We start from the raw sequence: 26,356 nt of genomic DNA on the forward strand, positions 1-26,356 counted from the left end.
TTTGGCACGGCTGAGAAATGCTTGCAAGTTGCAATATACTAACGCACACCATTTCATTTTTCGCATTACAGACGGAAGATTCCCTTCTACGAACCAGAGCTTTGCAGAGCTTCTGAATGATGCAACAACTACCAGTACTAGGTTCTCCTAAGGTGAGGGGTCCCTTCACTCACATCTTCATTTATAAATGTATATAAACTACATTCCTAGGGGATGCTGGTGCTGCCTTCCACCACTGTTCAGTTATCATGATTTAATTCCCAACTGTATAAGTGTAACAATGTTTATTGTTTTAATGTTATTGATTTTCCGGTTGGTGCTGCATTTTATAATAAAACAATGAACAGAGCTTCTCAATTAAAAATAAATATTTTGAACTTACATAGACGTGGTGGTATTTGGTGTGGACTAACTTACACGAGTGAGCAAATTAAAGTAAGGGTGTGCATGTGCATTGTTTCCACGACTGAGAGGTTGGGTGTGTTATGTTCTGGGTTGTCTACTTGTTGGGTATCTTGGGGGGGAGGGTTCGGAGACCTAATAGTTATGACAAGACAGTACTATAGTCGAGCAGTGGAATTGTGGTGGGTGCTGAATTTCTGATTGTGGTGTGTGAGGAAGATCCAACCTACCATCACCAACTTCCTATTTTCTTTTGGAAAGGTCTGTGTATGTGCAAGATCCCTACAACAGTAGTAGTATGTCCTATAGGCTATCATATCAAAATAGTAATAAATCTGTTTGGGCTTTTGTTGCTGTGAATTTTCAAAGCCTCAAGATTAACAAAGACTCAAGATCAATAAGACTAGAAGTAGTACAAGACGACAACCCAAAGGATTGGACTCAATGGCTAGAGCTACTGGTGAGTATGAGTTTTATATTACAACCTTTCACATAAAGAGTGGCACTGGACAACTGGGCAAGACTAGCTACTACAGTACAGACAGACTGATAGTATTAGTAGTAGTAGTACTGTCTGAGAGTCATCATAGCAGAGGCAGGGATAAGATTTTTGAAACCGTACAGATCGAAGGATAATTGTTGGTAAAAAAACAGCATTTGGAAACTGAAACAATAGTTCATGAAAAATATGGTGCAGTAAAAGTTATGGAATAAGAAATATTATTAAAAACAAGAAGACTTACTGGGGCCAGCAGAGGAGCCCACATTGGTGTCCTCCTGGTGCTGTTCGGACTGTTGTCCCGCCGAACCCCCACTCCCTGTCTGTCTGCCCCTAGGTGCTGATGAACAGGAAAGATATAAGAAAGAGACAAACATTGATGGATGGTGTCAAACAAATACAATATTTTTCAACAACGGTCAAAAAACACTTATGTAAACAACAATTGCAATAACTAAATTGACCGATCTCATCTGGTCAACAAGTAGTATTGGGGGATTTGCGGATCGACTTCTTAAGTTACTATTTATCAACAGTAATCCTGTCTTCCATTCTGATTCCAGAATAATAAGTTACAACTAAGCCTAAGTATGACGTACCACCCAAACTAGCCCACCTATTCCAGGCATGCCAATTGTACATTAAGTATGCATTTCCACTTCTTTTATTCCTCAACAATGCATATGGTCAAATGGAGGACACATGACTACATTTTTTGTATACACCAAATTTTGGGTTGATTGATTGATGCTGATGTTCTGCTAGTGCTAAGCCAATTACCACCACTGTTAGAAATGGGATTTCTGGTTGGCTGAGGCTTGCGCCAAAGCCAGGCAGAAACCACCACTCTAGTCAGGGCTGGGGAGTTACACGCCAAAGATAGCCCCTGCTCATCCCCTTGGTAGCTTGGCACGAGCAGTCAGGCTTATCACGGAGGCAATGTGTAAAGCGTTTGCGCGCGCACCCAGCAACAACACCCAAGGCCCACCACAAATGAAACTCCACACAAGGTATTATATAAAAATAGCCTTTGTATTATACCAAAACACATTAGATAATGTTCACACAATTTACACTGTGCCAACTGGCACTGGGCAGAATTTTACAAGGGATTATATGTACAGGGGACAGGGCCACATGGACCACTGTCAGGAATTAGCACTTTTAGAACTTAGTACTTAGAACATAGGAATAACACTTCTATGACATAGCACATACAATCACTGTAGCACCAATTTGAGCATGTAGCGCACCACCAGTAACCACTGGTAACAGGTAAGTACCACCTACGCAACCCTAACCACCTTAGGAAAATGTTACGCAGGGAATCAGGACCTCACTAGCACCACCTGTACTAGGAGAAAAACAACCACCTAAGTATTACACAACCTGTAGGGGTATAAGCACATTACACATGACGCATAAAAACACATTCAGAGGTGTAAACACAAGGCACATGACGCATTAAAAACACATTCAGAGGTGCAGGTTAGGGACAATAGCGCAAAACTCACATTCGCCACTACCAGTGGCAGTCCCTAGGCCAACTGGCCTTGTCGGGGCTAGGACGCCCTGTGTCCAGCAGAGTCAGGGCAAGACTGCGTAGGCTGCGCAAGCAAAAACGCGGAGGGCCACAACCTAAACATTGCAGCTGCCCACTAAGTGCTGGGCAGCTGGGAAAATGAGCATGGGCACCACTGTGCCTTGAACACGAGTCTGTCCGCCCTTGGAGCCTTCTAGGCTCTGAACAAATATCTGCCCCGTCGTTGGAGCCTTCTAGGCTCGAGAACAATGTGCCGTGTGGGAGCCTCACTCAGGCTCTAACCACAATGCGGCCCGCGTTGGAGCCTTTGGGGCTCTAAAACAAATATGCCCCCAAAAGCGTGGGAGCCTCGTGGGCTCTAGGTCACGAATATGGCCCTCGATAACGTTGGATCAGCCCGCTGCTTTCCGGGGCCGCTCTGATCACCAAAGAAATGCCCCCTTGAATGTTGGAGTCCCGCTCGGGGGACTCAGTAAGATAAAAAAGAAGGCCCCCTCTACATTGGAGCCTCACGGGGCTCGGGTAACAACAATGCCCCCAACGAGATCCGATCCGAGCCCCACTCACCGGGATTTCCGACGTGCCGACTCTGCTCTGCTCCCTGGTGTCGGCTGCAGCATCCGCGGGGCTCTCCTCGTGGTCACGGGAGACCCGCCTTCAAACCGGCTGCTGGCTTCTCCGGAGTGGCATGTCCCAGAGCGGGGTGGGCTCCCGCCTGGGCCTCTTGACGCGGCGTTCTTCAGTCACGGCGTCTGTCTCCCGGGGGCTCAAAACAGCCGCGAGTCTTCGGTGGGAGGCGGGGTAGGCTCCCGCCCTCCTACTTCTGGTTGTCCCAGAGTCCCGCCCCGGCCTGCCTGACTTCCTGAAAACCCGGCCGCGGCGGTGATTCTAGATTACGGCAATAAGAGGGGTATGCTCCCTCGTTATCAAAGATATACGGCGGGGTGGGCACCCGCCGTGAGATAAAACAAATATGTGGGGTGGGCACCCGCCATCGAGCACACAATGCGGGGTGGGTACCCGCTTCAAATCTTGGCAACAAGAGGGGGATCCCTACGCCGGGGATTCCCTCGTTTAGGAAGAACATCTCGGTGCTGCAGAGGCGTCACAGAAGCGCTCTCTAAGCGCTGGGGCACAGTCACCAGCCCTCTTCGTAGCAGCGCTCCCAGGCAAAGTCCAGGGAAAGTATTCGGATGCAGGGGGGCAAGGCTGGGCCCAGAGCCAGCTCACTGGGCCTCCAGGCAGGGAGGTAGTCCAGGTGGCGGTCCTCTGGCCGAGCAACAGCAGCAGCCCCCTCAGGCAGGATCCTGGAAGAGAACAACTTGTAAGGGGACACAGCCCCTTCTTATACACCTTTTCCCTTTGTTCTTGGTTCAGGGTGAGGGGGAAAACCAGTCACAGCTGGTTGGGGAGCACCCTTGATGTGCCAAGCCCCTCACTCTATTCAATGGCAGGGCTAGGGTCATCAGTCGCACCACAGGGGGCGGAGCCAGCATTGTGTAGGGAAATCCCTGCCCTATTCAGGTCCAAGAGGCACTCCTCCCCAGCCATCAGCATGCTAATCTCACACTCACCACTGGGGCAGACCCACCCAGACTCCTGGAGCCAGGCTCCCCAGCCAGCTCCAGCCAATCACACGCCAGACACATTTTACGTTAATATGCCAACTCCTAGAAGTGGCACTTCCGCACATGACATAATCACGCATTATACATCATTGCGAAGCATTCAATCACACGAGTCAGCACATACCAAACTTGAGCCTGCACACCCCACGCATCAGGAACTACCAGGGACACATACATTCCCCATGCATTCCTATGGGAGGGCAGGCCTATCTCACCAAATGCACTCAGAGTGCACACGCACTTTACTCTGGGACACAGGGAAAGTGCGTAGAAACCAAAAATCACTACCACCAGGTCACCAGTAAAAGCAACAAGTTTAGGGGTGAACCTGCCAGAAGGGCCAAGTCCAACAACCACTCATTGAACAAACTAGAAAAGGTTCTAATAAAGACTGCTGTAGTCATACTAGCAGCACGTCACGTAACTGAGGGGGCATCACGCATACCACTAACAAATTAGAAACTCATACAAAGTACCTAAACCTAAGTATCAATCCACCCCTATCTATTAGTGACAGGACAAAGTAAGGAGTGGACTAGAGTCACTGTAGCATTACGTAACTTAATTTCTCTAAAATAAACTTGTATAGAATCACGCTAAGCGAGCGCAAATGCAAAGTTGCAAACAAGTAAGATTAGTAGTAGCGCAGAAGAGCACCTGTGTCATAAAAAATCACAGAAGACTTTTAAACGTAATTAACCTGGAATGTAAGCAGCAACATTCTAGCTAGTTGGAAGAAAAAAAAGATATTCGCAATATATAACACAGAGCAGAAGAACAGACACAAAGTAGTAATAATTAAATAGGTACTCACCAAGCCCCGGGACCTCCACTCCTAGCAGGTCCAGCAGGTCCTGCTCACGGTCCAGGATGTCGGACCACCGGTGCGTCAGCTGCGCCTGGGTGCGCCGGACCCCAGAGAAGCGCGACACTGCCCGGCGCACCTTCCCCCACCGCTGCCGACGCTCCGGGAGGCCGTACCCAGACCCAGGCCTGCCACCTGCTGCCAGGGTTGAGGGGAGGTGGCGCTGCACAAAGAAAGTTAGTGCAGCCAACTCCACCTCCCCAAATAAGGCCCGTGCCTGCACCCCTTGTGGGCGGCTCTGGCTGCGACGGTGACCAGCCCTACCCTTAGACATGGTTCTGGGGTAAGAAAAGGTAATAAAATTAAAGAAGTAAAGGAAATAAATAATAGCAGGCAATAGAAAGAGAAAAAGTAGCTAAAAAACAAAAAAAGGAGACAAAAACCAAAAATATAGAAGCTGGAAAATAGTAAGAGAAATAAGAAATAAGAAAGATAAAAAAAAAGTGGGTTGAAACAAAGGATTGAAAAGATTTGGAGAGGATTGAAAATCAGGCCCCAGAACCATGCAATAGAGTGAAAAACAAGATGGCCGCGCCCATTGCGACCACGTGCGCAAGTTTGCGCGATATTTTCTCCCCGAGCAAGCAAAAAGCAACGCGAGCAAGTAAAAGCGGTCGCGAACAGGAAATACCTACCTCGAACGGGCGCGAACATGCGTTGCGCGACCCGGAACAGAAAGTAAGCATCGCGAGAGGGCAGGACAAGTGAAAACAAAATGGCCGCGCCCGTGAGCAACCGCATGGGTAAGTTGGCGACCCGGGATCACGCAAAAAATACCGCGAACAGGCGGGAAAAAAACTTCTGCGTCTTCGCGATATTTCCGGCGTGTTTGCGGAGATTTTTAGCATTTAAGTTAATTTCGCAAATTCCGCCCACCCCTACTGTGTATATATTTCAGGTGAAATTTCTGGTATCCTTCCAGATTCTATGGCTTAGAAAAAAATCAGCAAAGGTGTATGTTGTCACTTTTCTTGGGCACACTTTCACCACCAAATTTGATATGGCATCCTCCTGACTAGGAGATTTGCTTCGCTTCAATAGATTATAGAATGTTCTCATTAGACAAGAGCAAGCATAACTTTGCATCTTTACATTGTTCTAAAGAGGCACAGTGTCTGCCTCTTTTGTTTTTTAAATATTGCTATGTAATCCAGCCAGACCTCTTCTGTAATTTGACCCATTTTTCCTCATGCTCATCTAATGTGATTATGGTTTCAAGAGATCAAAACGTGTATATTTTGTGCCAGATCACACAAGCTATCACTTTTCATTTACTGTCTCTTTATGAAAAATGTTCCAGTCTTATTAGGTGCTTTCAACAGCTCACAATTCTCTCACCAAAAGTTTTGAGGTCTGTTCTTTGAGTGCTTGCAAAAGTCTCTACAACTACTGTTAACCACTGCTTGTCAATATAATAATTTACTATGACTGTGCTACTTCTGACCAGAGAATATATGTATATATTTTAAATCCTACAAGGATTGTAGTATCACCAAATAACTAACTCTGCTAATGCTAACTCACTCATTATGAGGACCAAGTCATTACTGATGCAGTAATACAATACCCGGTATTCAAAATGCAGTTTTGTGTGGTAATTTCTAAGTGCAATATTACCACCACATTACTGGTTGACCCCTGAAAACTCTGAGCTCTCCACAAGAATAAGCGTTTTCACATCAATTCCAACACATTTTTTACCCTTTTCACTGACATTTACCCATGAACATCAGGTAGGTATTTCCTGGTGAAATGTGCATGGGGGAAATATTCAGACACAACCCGTAATCGTCCATTACTGGCTTCTAAGAATGTAGGTTATTAGTTAGGAAGGATGTGGGTCCTTCATAAGTAATAAGTCTCTAACCTCTAAGTCTCTAACCTTCCATCTCCTGGGAACCAAGTGCCCTATTATTGCATGTAACAGCTCAATGTTAATTATGTGATTGTCGACAAACAATTTTCATTACTTTAAATAAGAAATATAATGAGTCACTGTTAACTTTTGCCGTTATAAAAAGCAATTCAAATGTTAAGAAGTATGTACATTATTCTAACTCAAACCTTTAAGGACCCATCAACAGACTTCCCTGCACTCAAGAGTCTTTGAACTGAAAACCCAGCACCATAAAGGCTGAGACTCAATGGAAAAATCTCTACAGGTTAAGTACGTAAGAAACTGGATGATTGGGAGTGCCAAACAAGCTAATACCCGGCTTCTGTGGAGACTGCTGAACTTATTTATCTTACATTGGTGGGTACACCATTTAGATATCCTCAAATGTGAGTCTGCGGACATAGATGACAGCTGCTTCTAATATGTGGTAAAGTGGTGTTGAAACTCCTTTCCCCACATAGCAGCCGTGTTCAATTGCATGGCATCAAACTCAAACCCAGTGACCGTATTAGCACCGTGGTGAAAGGAGGACACTGAATTATCTCACAACAATTTTCAACAGTGTACAAAGTTTCTCACTAAGTGCCTGATTATTACTTTGGCGATCTTGGGACCACAGTAGCGATGGATTCATCGCCTGCCTACAGGGCGGTGCACCTGCCGTATTATGATGCTGTCAGTTGCAGAAGAAAAAAAATGCCAGAGCATCACCAACACCGCCAGTCATTCACAGACCCTGCAACATTGGTAAGGGTAAAGCAGCTGTCAGAGGTAGACACAGAAAAGTACACCACCATCCAAATTATGAGTTGGATTTCCAAAAAACCGACCATGGTGGGAAGACCGCCTGCTTTGAGTCAGCAAAATCGAATCGAATTGAGGTGCATACACACCCATTTCCTTTTCTTCCATTCAGTCTCCCACGTGAATCCCTTCCTCCAGATCCCTACTTCACATCAGCATCATGACCCCGAAGAAAACGACCCTGTTGGCGCCGAAATCCAGATAAGTCCTTTTTAGGTCTCGCAAAGGGCAGCGCATGCGCTGCCTCTACGAGGCATTAAGTAATTGATGTGGTAGGTGAAACTCCGCCTATTGGCATTAGTTTCTGCTGCTGCTTGCCATTTGTTAACTCAGGCATTTTTTTTGTTAGCAGGATTATCATTGGTTTGAGTTCCGATGCATCACTTCCGGTTTGCTTCCCTTTTGCAGGAAGCAGCACCGACTAACTACAGTTTCGGTCCGCTGCTCGGTGTTATGTAGTCATGTAGGGACTACTTCCTTGTTTTTTCCACCAGCTCCACGCTCAAATAGTTAATTTTGTTTTGCCTCCTACGTGCTCACTGCACGCACCCTACCTGTGGTTGCCTCGGTGCTTTGTGCGTGTTTGTGCGACTGCAGCTGCTCACAGCCAGCCCGGGCAGCAGTTCCCCAGCGCCGACATGCTTCACGCCTTCCTCCTCCTGCCGGTGTGCGGAGGTCCCCCGCGACCTCCTCCCCTTGCCTACAGTACTCACAGACATTGGAGCTCCACGTCTCGGCCGCCACACTCTACGAGCAATACCGCCACTGCACCGATGCAGCTCGCCATAAGCTCCACCAAGGAATCGTGTACCGCCTGGTTTTTATATGTTGGCAACTATAATTGTGCATTTATACCCTCCCCTATGGTTCATTTTCATTCCCTCACGCTTGTTTTCCCTGCGAGTTAATCTCCTTGCAGGGGCAGGACGACATGCGCAGCCTGGACAGGGGCTTTGGCAATGGCGGCGCATGTTTATTTTTTGCATTGCGCCGTGCCGCCATTGACAAAGCCCCTGTCCTGGCTGCGCACATTATCCTGCTTCTACAAGGAAAAGGCATTTTTGAAATCTCTCCCTGTGTGAAATGCTTCTTTTGTTAAGCCCGCCTCCTTTAAAACTGCAGCGTGTCCCACGTTGGCCTTTGGAAATAGTTTTGGAAATATGTCGAGTGCCCGTCAGTAGGGCTTTTTGTCCTGAGTGAGGAATCCAGCGTCGTAAAGGAGACCCCTCACACTAGGCTGTCTTTAATTAGAAGAGTCAGCGGAGTGCAGCGCTAACAGCCAGGCTCAGAAAACATCACTCAGCTGCGTACCTGTATGTGTGTGCGTGCATGTGTGCAAGTGTGTGTGCCCATGTGTGTGTGTGTGTATCTGTGTGTGTATGTTTGTTTGCATCTATGTATGTGTGCCAATGTGTGTCTGTATGCGTGTGTGTGTGTATGTATGTTTGTTTGTCTGTGTGTTACAGTCCAGAACCGTGCTATGTTATTCTCTGCCAACGAGGGGCCCAGGCAGGACATCTGCTAATCGGGGGCGCATTTTGCATCCTATTGCAGTTGGCGTGGGCAGAACTGCTAATTTAATCTTGGCGCCCCTGCGAGATCACCTATGTAGCTCTTCATAAGTTATGTTCCTCCGGGCCATGAGAAAGTAATGTCTTGCGTTATCTTGCGAGTAAAAAAGAAATGAACGGCAAAATATTTTCTCAGGCTATAACATTGCAAGTTGACTACTTTGTGCCCCTTAGTCCCCAGAATTCATCAGTTTGTGGGTTTACAAGGCAGGCAAGAAAGACGGCTGCGATTTACTCCTGACGAAGCGGGAGGTCGCGCAAATTCCAGCGGGTCGTGAACCCACTATCATTTTCACATGTGTGGCTTCCCTTCTTCAGACTGCGCCTCGGTGCCAACGCCACTCTGCTGAAGTAAGTCTCAAGTGATCGCTTGGCAAAGCTGAGTGGGTTGTGTTCCGGCCGCATTCAACAAGGAGAAACCAGGATTTGCAATGCAATTGGTCTCTCATTTACACAAGTTTAAGCTATTGGCATTGTAAATGACAATGCGTTTATTTCTGTTTCAAAAAACAAAACATAAATAAAAGGCACTGTCATTTACAATGCCAATAGAGCAAACTCGCGTAAATGCGAGACCTGTTGCATTGCAAATGCTTGTTTGCATTATTTACCCATTGACTGGACTGGGCACATATGGTCTAGACTCCAGCAAAGTATTCATAGTAGGTGTCCCTTCCTGCACATAAACAATCCATAAAGGCTATTTGCAGAATTCAGCACACACAGAAGTAACACATCGTCATTATTTAATGATTGCTTAGGATCAGTAAGGGAGGGACACCTTCCTGCACATAAACAATCAGTAGTGGTGTTTTGCTCTTTCTATGTCTGCTGCAAAAACAAAAACAAGGAGAAATTAAAGCATTTCTCCTTGTTTCACTATTCTAATGCCTACTCTTGCATGGCGTTAGTTTTTGGTGCTGCCTCAGATTTGCACATCCTTGTAAATCTGAGGCAACATCAAAAAGCAATGGTGTTGCTGTTGCATGCCCCTTTCACGCAGAGACCTGTGTGAAAGGGTGACATATTTACAAAGTGGGGTTAGGCCACAAAAAGTATCTTAACACCACTTTCTAAATTTGGAGCAGGGCATTGCGCCACAGGAACATTATTAAATGTGACGTTCCTGTGGCGCACTGCCCTTGCAAATATGCTCCCAAGTCTTACAGATAATGGGGTTGTACGTTGTAATAATGTAATCATTCAACTCAGTTAGGCACTTATTATTTGCTGTATGTTTGTCAGGTGCTTGACTTATAAAAGGTTATACCCCATGTTCCATTCAATTATTTGAATCTCATGTTTTTTTGTTCTGTTTGTTGATTGTTTTGCAGGCTCCTATTTTATTAGGTCAAAATTAGAGGTGGGCGGCAAATACCGTTCCGCTCACGGAACTTGCGAAATTTCAGCATTTTCACGTTCCGCGCAGAAGGCTAAAAATGTCAAAGCTTCCGCGATCCGCGGCGGAACGGAATTCGGGGGCATGACGGCAGTAGAAAGTACTCCAGTTGAGAAGAGGTATTGCACAAAACTGTGGCCTCTTCCTGGATAAATATGCAGGGCAGGATTCATTCTGGCATGGTTCTCCTGTCACAAAAATTAAACCTCATCAGGAAGCACTTACAGACATAAATAAAGCAGGTGCCCATCTGGCCCGTCCCACACACACTAACGGTATGCAACGTCTTCCCGCCCTTTCCCCACTATGATGGACAGCTCACTCAAGGGACCTCGGCACCTTTTGGCTCGGTGGCAAAGTTACAGACACACATGGTCACTGGAAACAACTCTTCTGGCCCTTTACGCAGCTGTAGTGTAGGAAAAGCACTTTACATTTACCCAACGAGGTAGCACTTACTGATTAGCCAGTAGAAAGTACTCCAGATGAGTAGAGAGGTATTGCACAAAACGGTGGAAACTTTGTGGATAAATAAATATGCAGGGCAGGATTCATACTGGCATGGTGCTCCTGTCACATAATTAAACCTCAACAGGAAGCACTTACAGACTAGACATGGAGGTCTTTGCATCCAAGAGTTTCTCGAGCGCAATCCCCGTGTAGTTCCTATGACCAGGAGGCTCCTTTCCCCTCATCTGCTGCTCTGATCAGCCTCTGACCCTATCAAGAGGCATGTGAACTCGCAAAGAAGCCCCGCCCACAAAATGTCCGCGAGCACGCGAAATTCCGCTGTTTGCGGAGATCTTTTGCCGTTTAGCAGAATTTTGCGAAAGGCAATTTTGCAAATTCCGCCCACCCCTAGTCAAAATTACAGGGCATCAGTTACACAACATCTCCTTGCAAGGGGGGTCCTTAAACAGGGGTTGAGCCACCACTTGTTGTAAATGCACATGCAGCATATCCTTTTGAAATATTTTATGTATGTGTGGCGTTTGATGCTGTAGACGCAATATTGGTAATTTTCATACTTACAAAAATGCTACAATGCCAGCTAGTTATATACCCCATCATGAACTGTGAGGAACCAGGACTTTTTGCAGTCCCCCCTTTTGCTCCCATTTTGACTACCAGATGCATGGTTTCAGGCTCTGATTGTGTCCTGGGCTCTGTTAACCAGCCCCAGGGACTGTGCTCTGATTAAAAGTACATAGTAATTAGGTATAACTAAAACTGGTACTAACAACCCATCTGTAAGCCCATAGTAAATGGTATGGCAAGTAAGTTTAGAGGCCCAGCAGATTTAATGCACTTTATCTGTGCACTGTTGTGTTACCTGCTGTCCTTTTAAAGGCAATCCTGCATTGCAGGCTGCTTTGAAAGTAAATTATATGTAAATTGGACTTTGGAATTTTTACATATAAGTCACCCCTAAGGCCTCCCCTTGGTGCCCCAGGGAAAAGGTGCCTTGTAACTATAAGCAAGGACATTGAAAAATAACTTTTATATGACCTGGTGAGGGATATTCTGCAAATTTTATGTTTCCCCATTGTAGCTCAGTGGCTCCATAGACTAACATGGGAATACTTTGACAAAGTATACATATTGATGGATCCAGCTAAAAATTGACTTCAAAGTATCAAAAAAAATAGTTAGAATAAATCCAACAACTCGTCAAGGTTAGATTTATTATATTTATCACAGAAAATAAGATATAGAACTTTGTTTTCTGATGAACTAAAATCCAGTCTTCCAGCACCCTCTCCTGATGTATCACCCTTTGGCAGGCTAAGCCAAACTGCTCTGATGGAGTGTGATGTGGCCTACATAGAGACAAAGGACATCTGGTGAGAGGAGATCTGAAAGCTGCAGAACTAAAGGTAGGAAGGGTGCTGGGTAGCCAAACTCGTCTTCAAAGAGGGAATGACATTTAGGACAGTACACAGGCTCACCCCCACTTCCTGCTCAAGGGATCCTCAGTAATTGAATTAGCAGAGGAGCTGGAATGGAGGTGTTAGGGAAACTGAGCCATGCCAGCAGGTTGGCTTAGCCAGATCCTAACCTCAAGGACAGAGTTTCTCCAATTTTGGATTTTAAAGGAATAGTGTTTTCTAGGAATAGAATATGTCACACTTCGGAGGAAGTTGTCATACATCTGGGTGTCACCCTGTACCCCACTGGTCAGGGGTGCCCCCACTGTCATCCACGAACACTGGATAAATATGGGAGAGCTACCCAGCATCTCAGATCCCTGCCTTGAAAATGCCAGAAGAAGAAGGACTGCCCTGCTGGACCCTTGGACTGCACAATAGAAGACTGCACTCAAATGGACTGCACCTACTGCACACTTTGGCCTTCAGCCCAAAAATGACTTTTCCTTGCTTAGAAAGTTGTAGGAGTGGATTCCCTGAGAGCTCCACCTGCATCTTCTCCACCAAGAAGAACCAAACTGGATGGCGTCTAGTGGACTTTTAAAGATTTGGCCAGGTGCATTGTGAGAAATGTTGTCCTAATATCCCAAGGAGCAACTAAGAGCTTCTGGAACCTTGGATTGGTGTTGAGGACACTTTGGAACCCCAAAAGGACGTTCTGCAAGAAGCTCCAGACGTTTGGAGAACTTTGGAGAATTTTTGGAAATAAAGCTCCATTAAGTTTACCTACCCATTGCAAAGAGTGAAGCCGCTAATGTTGAACCTGCGACCCCGCTCAGATTTCAGGTTCATCCCACTGAAAGCTCTGGAGCTCAAGACTTCCAGGTTTTCACTGAGGACTTGCCCAGAACCAAGATGCCTATTTGAAGACCGGTCTGAGGGGGAGCCTCGCTTGATGTTGAGAAAAAAAACTCCCAAAAAGTGACTGAGTCAGGCGTAAAATATTTGACCAGGGCCTACCACTCATTATACATGACCAGCGCGCCATTGCAGTTAGCCTGAAACTGTGACTTTAGTACCAGCCTAGCGAGACTTGATGTCCCAAGTTGTCTCTTTCTGTTTTTAGGCACTAGAAAGTATTCAATCTTAAAAAATTCATGTCTCCGGTTCCCTACATTGAATGTGATTTTTATTATAAAATATTTCTTAGTTTTATAAATTAATGTTGGATTTTTATTGTGTTGTGTCTTACTTATTTAATATATCGATGTTTTTAAATGCTTTAAACACCTGTCTCCTAACTTAAGCCTGTCTGCTCTCATCAAGCTACCGAGGGCTGAGGAAGGGAATAATTTATTGAACCCTTGACTGGACCTTATATTGTAATTGTGGCCTTATTACTAGTGGTTGATACCTACCTACACCTACTAATAATCCACATTTCAACATGTAACAAGCTTGGTTTGGTGGGCAGATACAACATGTACTGCAGAATATTAGATTGTGCACTTAAGCAATAGTGTGTCCACCTGGCCTGTGTTGGCTGGGTATACACCATATTCAAATCCAACACTTCAAGAAGTAAGACAGTTACTGACTCAGGTAGTGTCTGTTTATAGGTGAATTCATTGGTTGCAGGAGTAGTTGATCCTGCACCAGCACTAAATGTACATACAGCAATACAGGCAATTAGTCTACAGGCTATTAACACTATCATGGGTAAAGCACCCACAAAAATAGATGAAATTCCATTTTGGATTACCCACCAGACTAACCAGTTGGACATGGTTTGTTCTCATACAACACCTCAGGTCAGCCATATAATTCTGACCATGTGTCTTCCTCTTGTAATGGTGCAAACCATGGAGGACTATACCACCTGGGGAACAGTGTTAGTGAGTATTTACAGTACCATGCATGATGCACCCTCCTTGCCAGTGTTACCTGAGGAGTTAAAAGTAGTACAGAATGAGCATGGAGCTGCACCGGCTCTGCATTTAGGGATGAACTTGATTCACAATTTCCAGGCAGTCTCTTCAATAGTCCTGAGTAATGTTCAGATAGAAGCCACAGTTCTGGAGGTGCACCAGAAGATAGCAGAGGTTCACCTTCAGGATCTTGAAAGAGAACTTCCAAAAATAATTTCAGAAGTTTACAACTCTGTGGGCTCGACACAATTGGTTCGTGGGCTCGACACCATTGGTTCATGGGCTCTTAAACTTCATCTGAAAGTTAAAAATTAAGTTGAGGGTTCCAGCAAGGAGAAAGCTGTGCTGGGGACTAAAAGATGCAGAAGGAAAACAGGGCTGGATTTCCCTCACCCAGGAGTCCACCAGTGATGGATATCATTTGAGGGACTATGATAAAATAACAAAAAACAGATCAATATTGTTATTCTGATAGCCATTCTATTCATGACTCTGGGAGAATCAGCCTTTTAAGTCCTGCTAAAAAGTCAATGTGACCTATTTACTAGCCAATTTCTGTCTCTCTCTTGAATGACTCAAACCTTAAATGTGATTTATGAAGCTACGCTAGCCCACTTTGAGTGGCTCTGAGTGGCATCATAAATCTATATTAAGATAATGTAGTTCCAATCACGGCTTTGCCTTACTCTGCCCTGGGCAGGTATTCCATGGATGTTGCATTGGTGCTCCCATGCAACTCCCTTGGTTTTTGACGCATTCCCAGATTTACCAGAACTGGTAGACATGGGAATGCACCAAAAAGATATGCCTTACCAGGACAGGCTTTATTTCTCCTTGTTACTCCTCTTTTTATGTATCCTGCATCCCGCAGCACAAATAGAGAGAGGAATGTGTCTCTCAGGAAACCAATCCTGCATGCAACACAGGCACCTGTGCATCATGGTACAACGGTGCCAGCATTTGAGTAAGCTGCCAAAAGGCACCAGTGCAGGTGAAAAGGCAGGAATGTGCCATATTGCCTTAAAAGCTGTGCATTCCTGCCCTTTTCCTGAAAGGCAGTGTAGCGTAGCAAGGTGACTTGCTGAGCTGCATTGCATGACATGTTTGTAAATAGACCCCCAGGTCCTTTGTCTCTGGGCCTGGAAAACTTTAGGTCAGGAGGTTGCAGACCCCCTTTGTCTATTGTTCTATGGCACTAATTTCAAGTGGGCCAGACGGGTCTGAGGTGTTTACTGCACCTGAGCAGGCTGTAGTATTTAGCATGTGAGGTAAATACCTCCTATTCCACGGTTTATTTTAGGAAAATCAGGGATCACATTCGTAATTTGGCACTTTCTGCATCAAATACCGCATGTTTCAAAATTTAAGCCATGTGTTGACCTTCTACATTTCGGCTGGCTAGACCTGCTGAAATTCATCAGAGGAAATTGTGGAGGGGTGGTAATAACCAAAAATATTGGAATTCTAATCCAGGTTAAAAAAGTAGTTACTGAAGGGATTGGACTTTAATGGTCAATGTACCGGTAATCTGTAGGCTGCTGAGTCATGTTGTAGCCAATTGTTTGTTCATCTGAGATGACCTTAGGATTAAATATTACTTATGCATAAAAATTGTTATACATTCAGTTTGGACGAAACCACAACATGGCATTCAGTGACAGTCAGTACATTTTTATAATGGTTACTCAGTAAATCTGAGGTTTTTCCAAAGCTACCACTAAACTAACGTATTTATTGATCTATTAGGAGTTTACGTTTAGTGATCGAGATACCTTACATATGTGTGATTTGATCTTTGAAATATGCTAATGCAATTGGCAAGAATTATCAGTTAATTTATTTCAACTATTTTTGACACAGAGAATATAACTGCATGCTATGTTTCACAAACCCATCTGAATGGGATTCAGGGATGCAATGCTCAAGTTCAGCTATTTCAAAATACCACAGAATGCCACCGGGAGCCACATCTTTATGTGAATCTAAACCCTAACTAGCACTGCTGGAAATGCCTGGAATCTGATTGTTACTCCATGCATAATCTGTAGTCCTGACCAGAGCTATCATTCTACTGGCTGCCAGTATGGGGTTCAATGCAGAACTGTTATAGTATGTCTTCCTAGATAGCTGCCTCCTTAGCCGTACTACCCATTTTCTCGAAGTTTCCTCACATTAACTCAAATTGGAGGAGATGATTTCCAACATCATGGCTCTTGCAAAACTCCACACCGACTCAAACTGGTTGCAAGAGATGATGAAATGGTAGGACAACAAGCTTTGATTAATTTACTTAATGATGAATCAAAATGATTTGGAAAAAATAGAACTTTCCTCCTGCGCAAAGATAGTTCATTATTGTGCCCTTCTCATTATCTACTGTCCTTACCCTGCGTTTTTTGTCCCTTGCCTTTGGCATGACTTGACCTAATAGATGGTGCTGGCATACCCCTCCTCCCGTGCCTCCTACCAGTGCCCCTGAATTCCCTTGGAGATAGCTTACTTTGGTTTGTTACCCTCTTCCATAGTACACTGTTGGATACTGCCCTCCTTTCTTGATCACTTACTCCTATTTTACATGGTGCATTGTGATGCATTTCGACCTTATTCCTGAACATGTTTCTTCTTAAGGTGTGCACTTGATAACTGGGGCTTGATCATTAATAATTCGCCCCCCCATTTGATTTCCATACGGTTCACCCCTCTGGGCCCTTCATGATCACAGGTAAATATATACCACATGTTGACCACACCTTAATCTCCTTGAACTACTTTCTATTCACCCCAGTATAACCAAGCACTGTTTCTTCCTGTCCACTATATCGAATATCCATTAGCCTGCCTTTCTTTCTTTCTTTCTTTCTTTCTTTCTTTCTTTCTTTCTTTCTTTCTTTCTTTCTTTCTTTCTCTCTCTCTCTCTTTCTTTCTTTCTTGCGTAAACTGAGTTTACACCTATGATGCGGACCACCAAACCACACATACTAGGTATGGAGCTTGGCTCAACTCCCAGAGATCATTAATATATCCCTGTGCTCACTTAATGAAGGTAAGCTTAGATAGATATATTAGTTTCCATGGTTGAATTGTATATTGTTTACGGCTTATTTGTAATGTTGATATATTTTTTTATTTGTATCTGACTACGATAGGTTCAATAAATATATTGTAAACTTCCTTCATGTTTTTCTTCTGTTTACTATGATCATGCATGAGTTTGAAATAAAGGTGATGATCTGTTTCCACGGTTGGGGACTAGAAGTTCATGTTATAGGTTTGCCAGAATCACCTGCTACTCTGGAAAGGTGAGGAGTGCAAAGGAGGCACTGTAGGCTAGTCGGATTTGGCACTACAGGTACTGACGTGGTAGAGAGACTCGGGCCATATTATCAAGAACGATGATAACATTATTGCCGCTTTAGCGACAGGAAACTGCCGCTAAAGCGTCGATAAGGGGCTTGATAATATGCCCTTGAGAATTCCAATAGAAGCCCAGGTTCTGGTGTGAAGGACATCAAACCTGGGCTTCTATTCTCGCATATTATCAAACCCCTTATCACCGCTTTAGCAGCAGTTTCCTGTTGCTAAAGCGGCGATAATGTTATCGCCGTTCTTGATAGTATGAAACTTTGGTTTTGCGATTCTCAAATAGCGATTTTTAGAGAATCGCTATTTGAGAATCGCAAAATGCTATGTATGTAGGATTTGCAAATAATTTTGCGAATCCTACATTTTCCTTAATTGCGAATTGCAAATTTCAATTCACAATTAAGGAATACCTCCCCATTCATTCCTATGGGCCTAGAGGCCCATAGGAATGAATGGGAAGACATTCTCAATTTGCGATTCTCAATTAAAGAATCGCAAATTAAGAATGCAATTTCAAGTGTGCCAGGGTGTCAAAAGGACACCCTGTTGCAACCCGGAAATGAGCATGGGTGCACATGTGGCGCACACACATGCCCTAAGGACATGTGTGTGCGCCACATGCCACTTTGAAAAATGCAAAAATATGCATTTTTGAAAGAAATTTGCAAATTACCACCAACCTGTAGTTGGTGGTAATTTGCGATTCCTTAAGGCCAAATTGCACTTTTTTGGTGCTTCTTACATTGCATTTAAGGAATCGCAAAATTTGCGATTCCTTAAATGCAATTGCAAAATAAGGAATCACAATTTTTGCGATTCCTTATTTTGCACGCAGATTTGCCTTCATACATACCACTTAGTAAAATTGCAATCGCAAACGCCGAAATTCGGCGAATTTCGGCGTTTGCGATTGCAATTTTGCTTGATACATATGGCCCATGGTCCTTAGTCCTTACATCATGATGTCCTGTTCTCCCAAGGCACAGTTCTGTGTCCAAACAGAATTCCCGCAAATCCTTTTTCTTTCTTTCTTTCTTTCTTTCTTTCTTTCTTTCTTTCTTTCTTTCTTTCTTTCTTTCTTTCTTTCTTTCTTTCTTTCTTTCTTTCTTTCTTTCTTTCTCTCTTTCTCTCTTTCTTTCTCTCTCTTTCTTTCTTTCTCAAGTACAGCTTTGTTTCCATTCTTGTATTTCAAGGTCATTTTTTCTCTTCCATGCTTACAATAGTAATGCTTAATGTATTTATTTTTTTAATTGGAACAACATATAGAAGAAGATAAAATCACTTCTTAAAGAGTTTTATTATAAATGCAAATGTGTTAGTCATTCAAACATAATCTACGGTCCAAGAAAAGCAAAGTGAGTTCCCGGCACAAATGTATTTTTCATTTACAAAATATACCTGTTTTTGTTAGCATGTGGACATGCTTTGTAATAAGTACTCTCATTTTTGTGGATGAAGATTACAGCAACATAAAATGTCTACCAAGATCTGCAAAATACAGTACAGTTGATCACCAACATATGCACAAGTGTATGAAAAATAATTTATCAAACTGCATGATGCAGTAGCTGGGGGTCTTACACCGCCCAGGAGTAAGTTTGATCTCTTCCGCTTTTCGAAAAAACTCAAATAGCTATGTAACTCTTGCTGTGGTTGCTGAGTTTAACCTTCTCCGGGAAAATGATCTTCACAGAAAGATCCTCACCACTGCTGGATTTGAGATAGCAATCTTTCTTCTTGCGCAGCAGGTGGCTGTACTTAGCATTTGCCATCCACATTTCACATTTGGAGAAAAATACTATACCCGTTGTCACTAAAACCACAAGGCATGTCAGCAGGCCGAGCACAATGAAACATATCACCTGGCTCTTATTGAGAAAGGGGTGAGTGTGGTGAATGGTTTCCTTCACGGTTATCTTTAGCACTTCATGCTCTTGGTGGTGAACCGGCCTTGGATGTGGCGGCAAATTGTGGCTTTGGACATGTTTAATACCTACATTCATAATGTGCGTGGTTGTATTTTTATTAATCTTCCTGCACCTATCCCCCGTGAACTCTGGTTTACAAGTACATACAAACCCTCTCACTGGGTGCTCGTGGCAGGTTCCCTCATTTTCGCAAGGACTGCTGCCACAGAATAGCACTGGGCTTTTACATAATTCACCGGTGAAATGTGCAGGGCAATTGCACCGAAAGCCAGGTCCAGAGTTAACACACATCCCCCCATTCCTACAAGGGTTGGGTTTACAATCGTCTGCGTGGATTTCACAAAAGTTGCCAGCAAATCCTGGAAGGCATTGACAAGTGGCTTGAGCAGCAAAACCGTCGGCATCGACACAGGTTCCTCCATTTTGACAGGGAGAGCTTGGGTAGAAATAAGAAAAAGAAAAGCAAGTTATCAGCATGGTTGAAACACTGTCGTTGTTTTCTATGACACGTGATATGGATGGCAGCAAGCAAACAGGTCTAAAACAATGTGTTATGTCAAACAAACCTGAAAGCACTGTGTTATTGGAAGCAGCATATTTTTCAATATAATTTCTATTGAACAGTTTCATAATCTGTTATTTAGCATTGCCTGCTACTAGGGTAGACATATCGGTGTAATTAGAAACATTTTGGCATGCCGCCTAAAATAGGGACATTTTCCTCAATGTTTCAGATATCATGACTTAGTAGTTTTTAATGACGATTGTTTGGTTTCTTTTAAAATCCAATTTTGACAATGGCTATTTACTAAGACCGGGGTAAAATTGCAAAGTCATGGGCTTTTCAATATTTCAATTCTGTGAACTGTAAGCTCCAGCTCTTTGCAAGAATGGCAAAGCCAATAGGTTGTGCTTTTTAGTTTCAGCTACCAGACAGGGGAAGCTCTCTGGTGTGGAAGACCAATTGGGAATTTGCAGTGGCCTCCATTTGCTTACCATTGGTTGCATTTGTTGCCATTTCTCTCAGTTACATACTTTGTCTTCAATGTCTTGCATTTCTCTTCTCTGTTTCTACCTATCCCTGTATTGCTCTTTCACTCAGATGCTACTTGTTCTCTCTTTAAGGTGTTTCTCCCAGTCAACATCTACCCCCCCTACACTGTGTGTTGCTTTCTCCATGTGCTTCTCTCTGTGCCACATGCTGCTCGCTCCTTTGTGCAATGTTTCCCTACTTCCCCCACACAACAATATGTTTTTATTTTTAATTTTTGCACTAAAATAAATCGTATTCTCATAGTGATCCAATTGGCATCTGCCAGCCAACTTGGATCATTATATAAAAAAAGGAAAATGATGACCACTTCATTCTGTAGCCACTGGCATGCATGGATAGCATCAGCAAACTGCATTTGCATAGCCAGCATGTCCAAAAGGTGAGATCTATTGGCTTTGTAAATGCTGCTTGTTAAAATCGTTGCCAAAGTTAACAGGCCTACTTAATAACTGAAAGTGTTCAGATGCCTTGTATGCAGTTTTTCATTCATTCTTCTATTTACTCAGTCATTCATCATTTCACGTATGCATTTATTCCTCTACCATTGACTTATTCTTGCATTCACTCACTAGCAATCCACACACACAAAATGTCAATTAAGAACCACTTTGAGATATGCAATAATGAGACAGGCTTATTGGCTTCTCTGATAGTTTGAGGCTTGTGAAAGTGCTTTCAGTAGTGTGCAACTATTAATATGAGCACCACTTGGAACAGTAGACTCACAGATGGCAGAGTCCAGGTGCAGATACAAGGTTGTTGGAAGTCTGTTGTGTCTATGAGGCTTAAGATCAGTAGGCCAGCAAACTAGCCCATGGAGTCACTCTGGGTTATCGGTTGAAGAGATGCAAGTCCAACTCTTCTCACCCAGGGCAGCAGGTTAGGACAGCAGAGCAAGATTCCAGCAGAGTGCAGTCCTTCAGCAGCAGCCCTTCATCCTGGCAGAGTATCCACATGTCCCAAAGTATACTGAAGCAGTCCTTCTTTTATAAACAGTTGTGTCTTTTGTGCCTTTGAAGTAGGGAGAAGCTTTTGCAGGCATGCCTTTAAAGTGCACAGATGCCCCTGCCTTCCCTGCCCTGGCTCCAGACCAACTACAGGGGATATGCAGCCCTTTGTATGGAGATAGGGCACAGCCTAATAAGTTGTGAGGCTGGGCCAAGCTACTACCTCCTATCCTGCCAGGGATTGTCCACCCAGCCCCTGCCAAGCTCCCATTGTGTGTGGCGATTTAGGAGGAATACACAAACTTCAACTGCCATTTGCACCCACTCATGTGACCTGAGACAGGCTGCAGGCACTAAGTAGTTAAGGCAATATAATGCCAAATTTCTAAAAGTAGCATTTTGCGAATTGTAATTTAAAATCCGACCTTTCCATAAGTTAGGATTTTAAATAAGGATTCCATACAGACCAAGCATGAAATAGTTATCTCTTCCACTTGGATATTACACTTACAAAATGTAATAAGGCAACTCCAATGTTATCCTATGGGAGAGATAGGCCTTGCAGTAGTGAAAAACGAATTTAAGAGTTTTTCACTACCACGACTACCTTAAGGGTGGCTTGCTTGTATGTTTTAAAAAGGAAGGTATGGACCTGACAAAAAGTTTATTTTGCCTGGTCTACATGGCAGGTTATAACTGCACACACGCTCTGCATTGGCAGGCCTAGGACATGTTTGAAGGGCTACTTAAGTGGGTGGCACAATCAGCCTGCAGGCCCACTAGTGGCATTTAATTTACAGGCCCTGGGCACATGTTGTGCACTTTTACTAGGGACGTATAAGTAAATTAAATATGGCAATTGGGTATGAGCCAATGATACCATGTTTTGAGCAAAGAGCACAAGCTTTAGCACTGGTTAGCAGTGGCAAAGTGTGCAGAGTCCTAAGGCCCGGTAAAACAAAGTCAGCAAAAACAAGAGGTCTGAAGGAAAAAAGGTAGTGGGAAACAACTTCAGGGATGCCAGGCCAAACATACATTGATAGGGCCTGCAGACGAATTACATGTTTGAACATAAGGGGCGATTGAGACATTTGCAAAAGGCTCATCAGACTGATGATTCTTCTCACCCGGTGGAGGACCAACACATATTAGTGGAAATCCTCGACATGATCACAGGGATTCATTTTGTTAAAGTGCTGCCACTGGCACAGTGCAAGTATTTTCATCAAAACAGGGATGTGAGCCAGTCATCATGTAATGGTGGTCAGTCAGTATTTTTGTAGGTCCCCTGTTAGAAATGGGGGTCTCTAGTTCGCAGTGGCTTGCTCCCTGTCGGAGTAGGCAGTGGCGGTGTGTCCATTTGGGCGCTGGGGCGTTGCCCCACCTGCCACTATGCCCCCATGGCCCCAGGGCCCATTCATCATTTGTTCAATGACGAATGAGACTGAAGTTCAATCTTGTTCGTTCTAATCTGATGTGTTGAAAGTGAAACTCGTCTTGAGTGAGTCACGCCGCGCGGCTGTTCCGGGCCGACACCTGACCCCGGGGCACGCCCACTTGTAGTGACTGACAGTCAGACAACAAGAAGTAGTTGTTGTCTGTCTGTGAGAGCAGTAATAGTGTGCATGTTCGGTTTTGGGCATGGTCATTTTTAGGACCAGCCCGAACATGCACACTACTACCAGCCGCTTCCTTCCCGTAGGAGAGCGAGGGACCGAGGGTTGCTTGCTTCATTGCAGCAGCCCCGGCCCCCCCACTTTCCTAATGGGTGGGGGGCATCTCTGCCCTCTAGCCAATCCCTTTAACAATTCATCACAGGGGGGCAGTTCCTGCCCTATGATGAGTTATGAAGGGGTGGGGTAGAGGCTGCAGGCAGGTGGCAGGAAGCTCAAGCCGATTGTGCGCAGTCGTGTCTCGTATCCCGCTGGCTGGACTTGCCGCAGGACTGTGTGGAGATGGACCTGTAGAGATGGTGCCGGGTGCCCCCGTCACCAACCATATGGTCAGAGTGAAGACAGAAGCTCTGCTGATGGGACAACACCCCTGGAACCTGGCAGGCTAGAACAAGCCCTCAGGAAGGTAAGCGCCATGGGGAAGCTTAGTAGAGTGCATACAGTATAGTGGGCTCTGAACACATGTGGACTTGTTTCGCCGTAGTGCTCTGTGTTGTCTTGCTACAAGCACCCTAGAGGTGTAGTGGCGGCATGCTGCGATGTATATAACTCTGATGAAAATGTAAATACCACTAGGAGGGCATGACACTGCGTGTGGCATGGGAGCACCCCTGCTGGATTGTGCAGGGCATTCCATGCGGTGCGGGAGGACACCACAGTAAAGTGCAGGGCACAGTTTCTGGTGCGGGAGGATCCCGCTATATGATCTACGGTGGCCTTTGGCTGGAGAGTGTAGTGCGCTGCATGTGGTGCAGCAGGACCCCGCTGTAGAGTGCAGGGCACTGTATCAGGTGGGGTAGGACCCCGGCTCGGGAGTGCAGGGCTCTGCATGTGGCGTGGAACTATCACTGCTGGAGCGCGTGCAGTGCGCTGCATGTGGTGTGGAAGGGCCCCCCATGGAGAAGGCAGCGCACTGCATGTGGTGGAGGAAGAGCACAGCTGGAGAGTGCAGGCAATGCATGTGGTGCAGGAGGAAACTGCTGGAGAGTGCAGGCACCGCATGTGGTGCAGGAGGACGCCGCTGGAGAGTGCAGGCAATGCATGTGGTGCGGGAGGACCACGTCTGGAGAGTGCGGGTCACTGAATAAAGTGGGGGCAGACCCCGGCTGTAGACTGCAGCGCACTGCATGTAGGGGGAGCTCCCCTGCAGGCGAGCGCACAGCGAGTGGTGGGCAGTACATACACCCCCACAGGGTGCGAGAGGGCAGCGCACTGTATGGAATGTGAAAGAAAGCTTTAGGCAGGGAGGAGTCAGAGTAGGGAGGGTGGCAAGGGCCTGGGCATTGCTTGTGGCAGACTGGCTCAAGTGTGCAGGGCACTGCATCACCGTTTGAGGGGTCTTCATCAGGCAGGGTGCGTGTGAGAGTCCGGGCTATGACACGACATGGCAGGATGGAGCTCATGTGGTGAGAGGTGCGGAGCACAACACGTGGTGGTGCGTGAGTGTGGGATCCGAAGTGCAGGGCTGTGCACGGACCTGTGAGAGAGGAGCTTACAGAAGGGAGTCCAGGAGATGGTTCCGCGGTGGTGGGATTCCAAGGGACATGTATAGGGAGTGAGGGGCTGCGGTTGCATGCCAGGAGCCTGCCTGCAGTGGGAAGAGACTCTATGTGAGGGGGCTCCCGGTATGAGGGGGGAGCACTACATGTGGTGGAGAGCCTGTGTAGGGTAGAGGGTACCCCAGGTGTACGTGAGGAGCACTGCATGTGATGGACAGCCTGCGTAGGGTTGAGGGTACCCCGGGTGTAAGTGAGGAGCACTGCATGTGGTGCAAAGAGCCTACATACGGTGTGAAGGGGCTTCGGGGTGAATGGGTAGAACTGTATGTGGTGGAAAGAGCCTGCGTACAGTGTGACGGGCCTTCGGGGTGAATGGGTAGCACTGCCTGACTTGGAGAGACACTTCACAGAGAGTGAGAGCCTGGGGGCGCTCCAATCGGGGGGAGAGGTTTCCTCATAAAGAGCTGTTCACCAAGCGTCACTATATGCATGAAAAACATTAGTACATTGGAGGTGAACATGTGGTGAACAAGTCTGCCAGCCTTCGGTTACACAGATGTTGAAGGCATGTGCTAAGTTCCTGGTTCATTCCTGTTCTTCAGCTGTGCTGTTTTCACTTTTCTAGCAGTGAAATGTGTCCCCAACCGGTCCCCCGGCCTTCGCTGCACATTGCTCCCTCCTTTAGAAGTGGAGCTGCGGCATTTGCTCCCTTGTGAAATGGATCCTAATATCCGAGTCAGGCCCAAAGCGAGAGATATGTGCTTACTGTGTCACATGTGCTTACAGTGGCCAGTCCTCTGATGTATGGCATTAAATCTGGCACTGTGTACATGCCCCTAAGTTAACACTGATGCCAAAAACATGGATTGACTTGCAAACAATAAATGTTAAAAACGTCGAGGGAATGCATTTCAGCGATTTTGTTACTCTCTTATTTTACATGTTTACTTGATCTTGCATTCCCCACTAGTTAGCTATTTTATAATGTTGTTTATCTGTATTTTTTTCTGTACATACTTTGACGCTTGAGCCATGCCAGGTGTTTATGAGGGGCTTTGATTGAGCACGCTAAAGCCAAACAAAGTGCCTCTCAGTGGGTTGGCCTCTCTGCAGAGCACACAGAACAATATTTGTGTATTCCATTTGCAACTGAAATTCTGTGGAAATGTGTGTGAAGGGGCTACACTGATGTCAAAAGAGGGAGTGCAGTGCATGTTGGGGGCGGTGAAGTGAAAGGGATGTGAGGAAGGGCATTCAGGGAAGAGTGAAAAGAGGAAAAGAGGATGCTGAAGAGGAAAGAGAGGGGTTAAAGATGTGCAGATGGACAAGTTAGGCAGAGAAAAAGAGGATACATATCTAACATGAAGCACACATAATTGAAGGCCAAAGCTCCTTCCAAAGGCCTCAATGCTATTTAATTCACAGACTCACTATTTCAGAATTTAAACATTTTCAATGTTAATTATTTATAGGAAATCATTGTTGTTA

The 26,356-nt window shown here is 45.2% G+C and overlaps 1 protein-coding gene across 1 annotated transcript in view; it reads right to left on the reverse strand.

The window, feature by feature from the left end:
- Positions 1-19,040: 19,040 nt before the first annotated feature.
- Positions 19,041-26,356, reverse strand: part of DLK1 (delta like non-canonical Notch ligand 1) — a 160,665-nt gene continuing 153,349 nt past the window's right edge. The window contains exon 5 of the mRNA XM_085626355.1: positions 19,041-20,131. Within this exon, the coding sequence (XP_085482481.1) occupies positions 19,393-20,131 (739 nt within the window). The 3' untranslated portion in view covers positions 19,041-19,392. The remainder of the gene's footprint in view (positions 20,132-26,356) is intronic.

This window comes from Triturus cristatus, chromosome 9 (assembly GCF_964204655.1).
Source record: "Triturus cristatus chromosome 9, aTriCri1.1, whole genome shotgun sequence".
Classification (NCBI taxonomy): domain Eukaryota; kingdom Metazoa; phylum Chordata; class Amphibia; order Caudata; family Salamandridae; genus Triturus; species Triturus cristatus.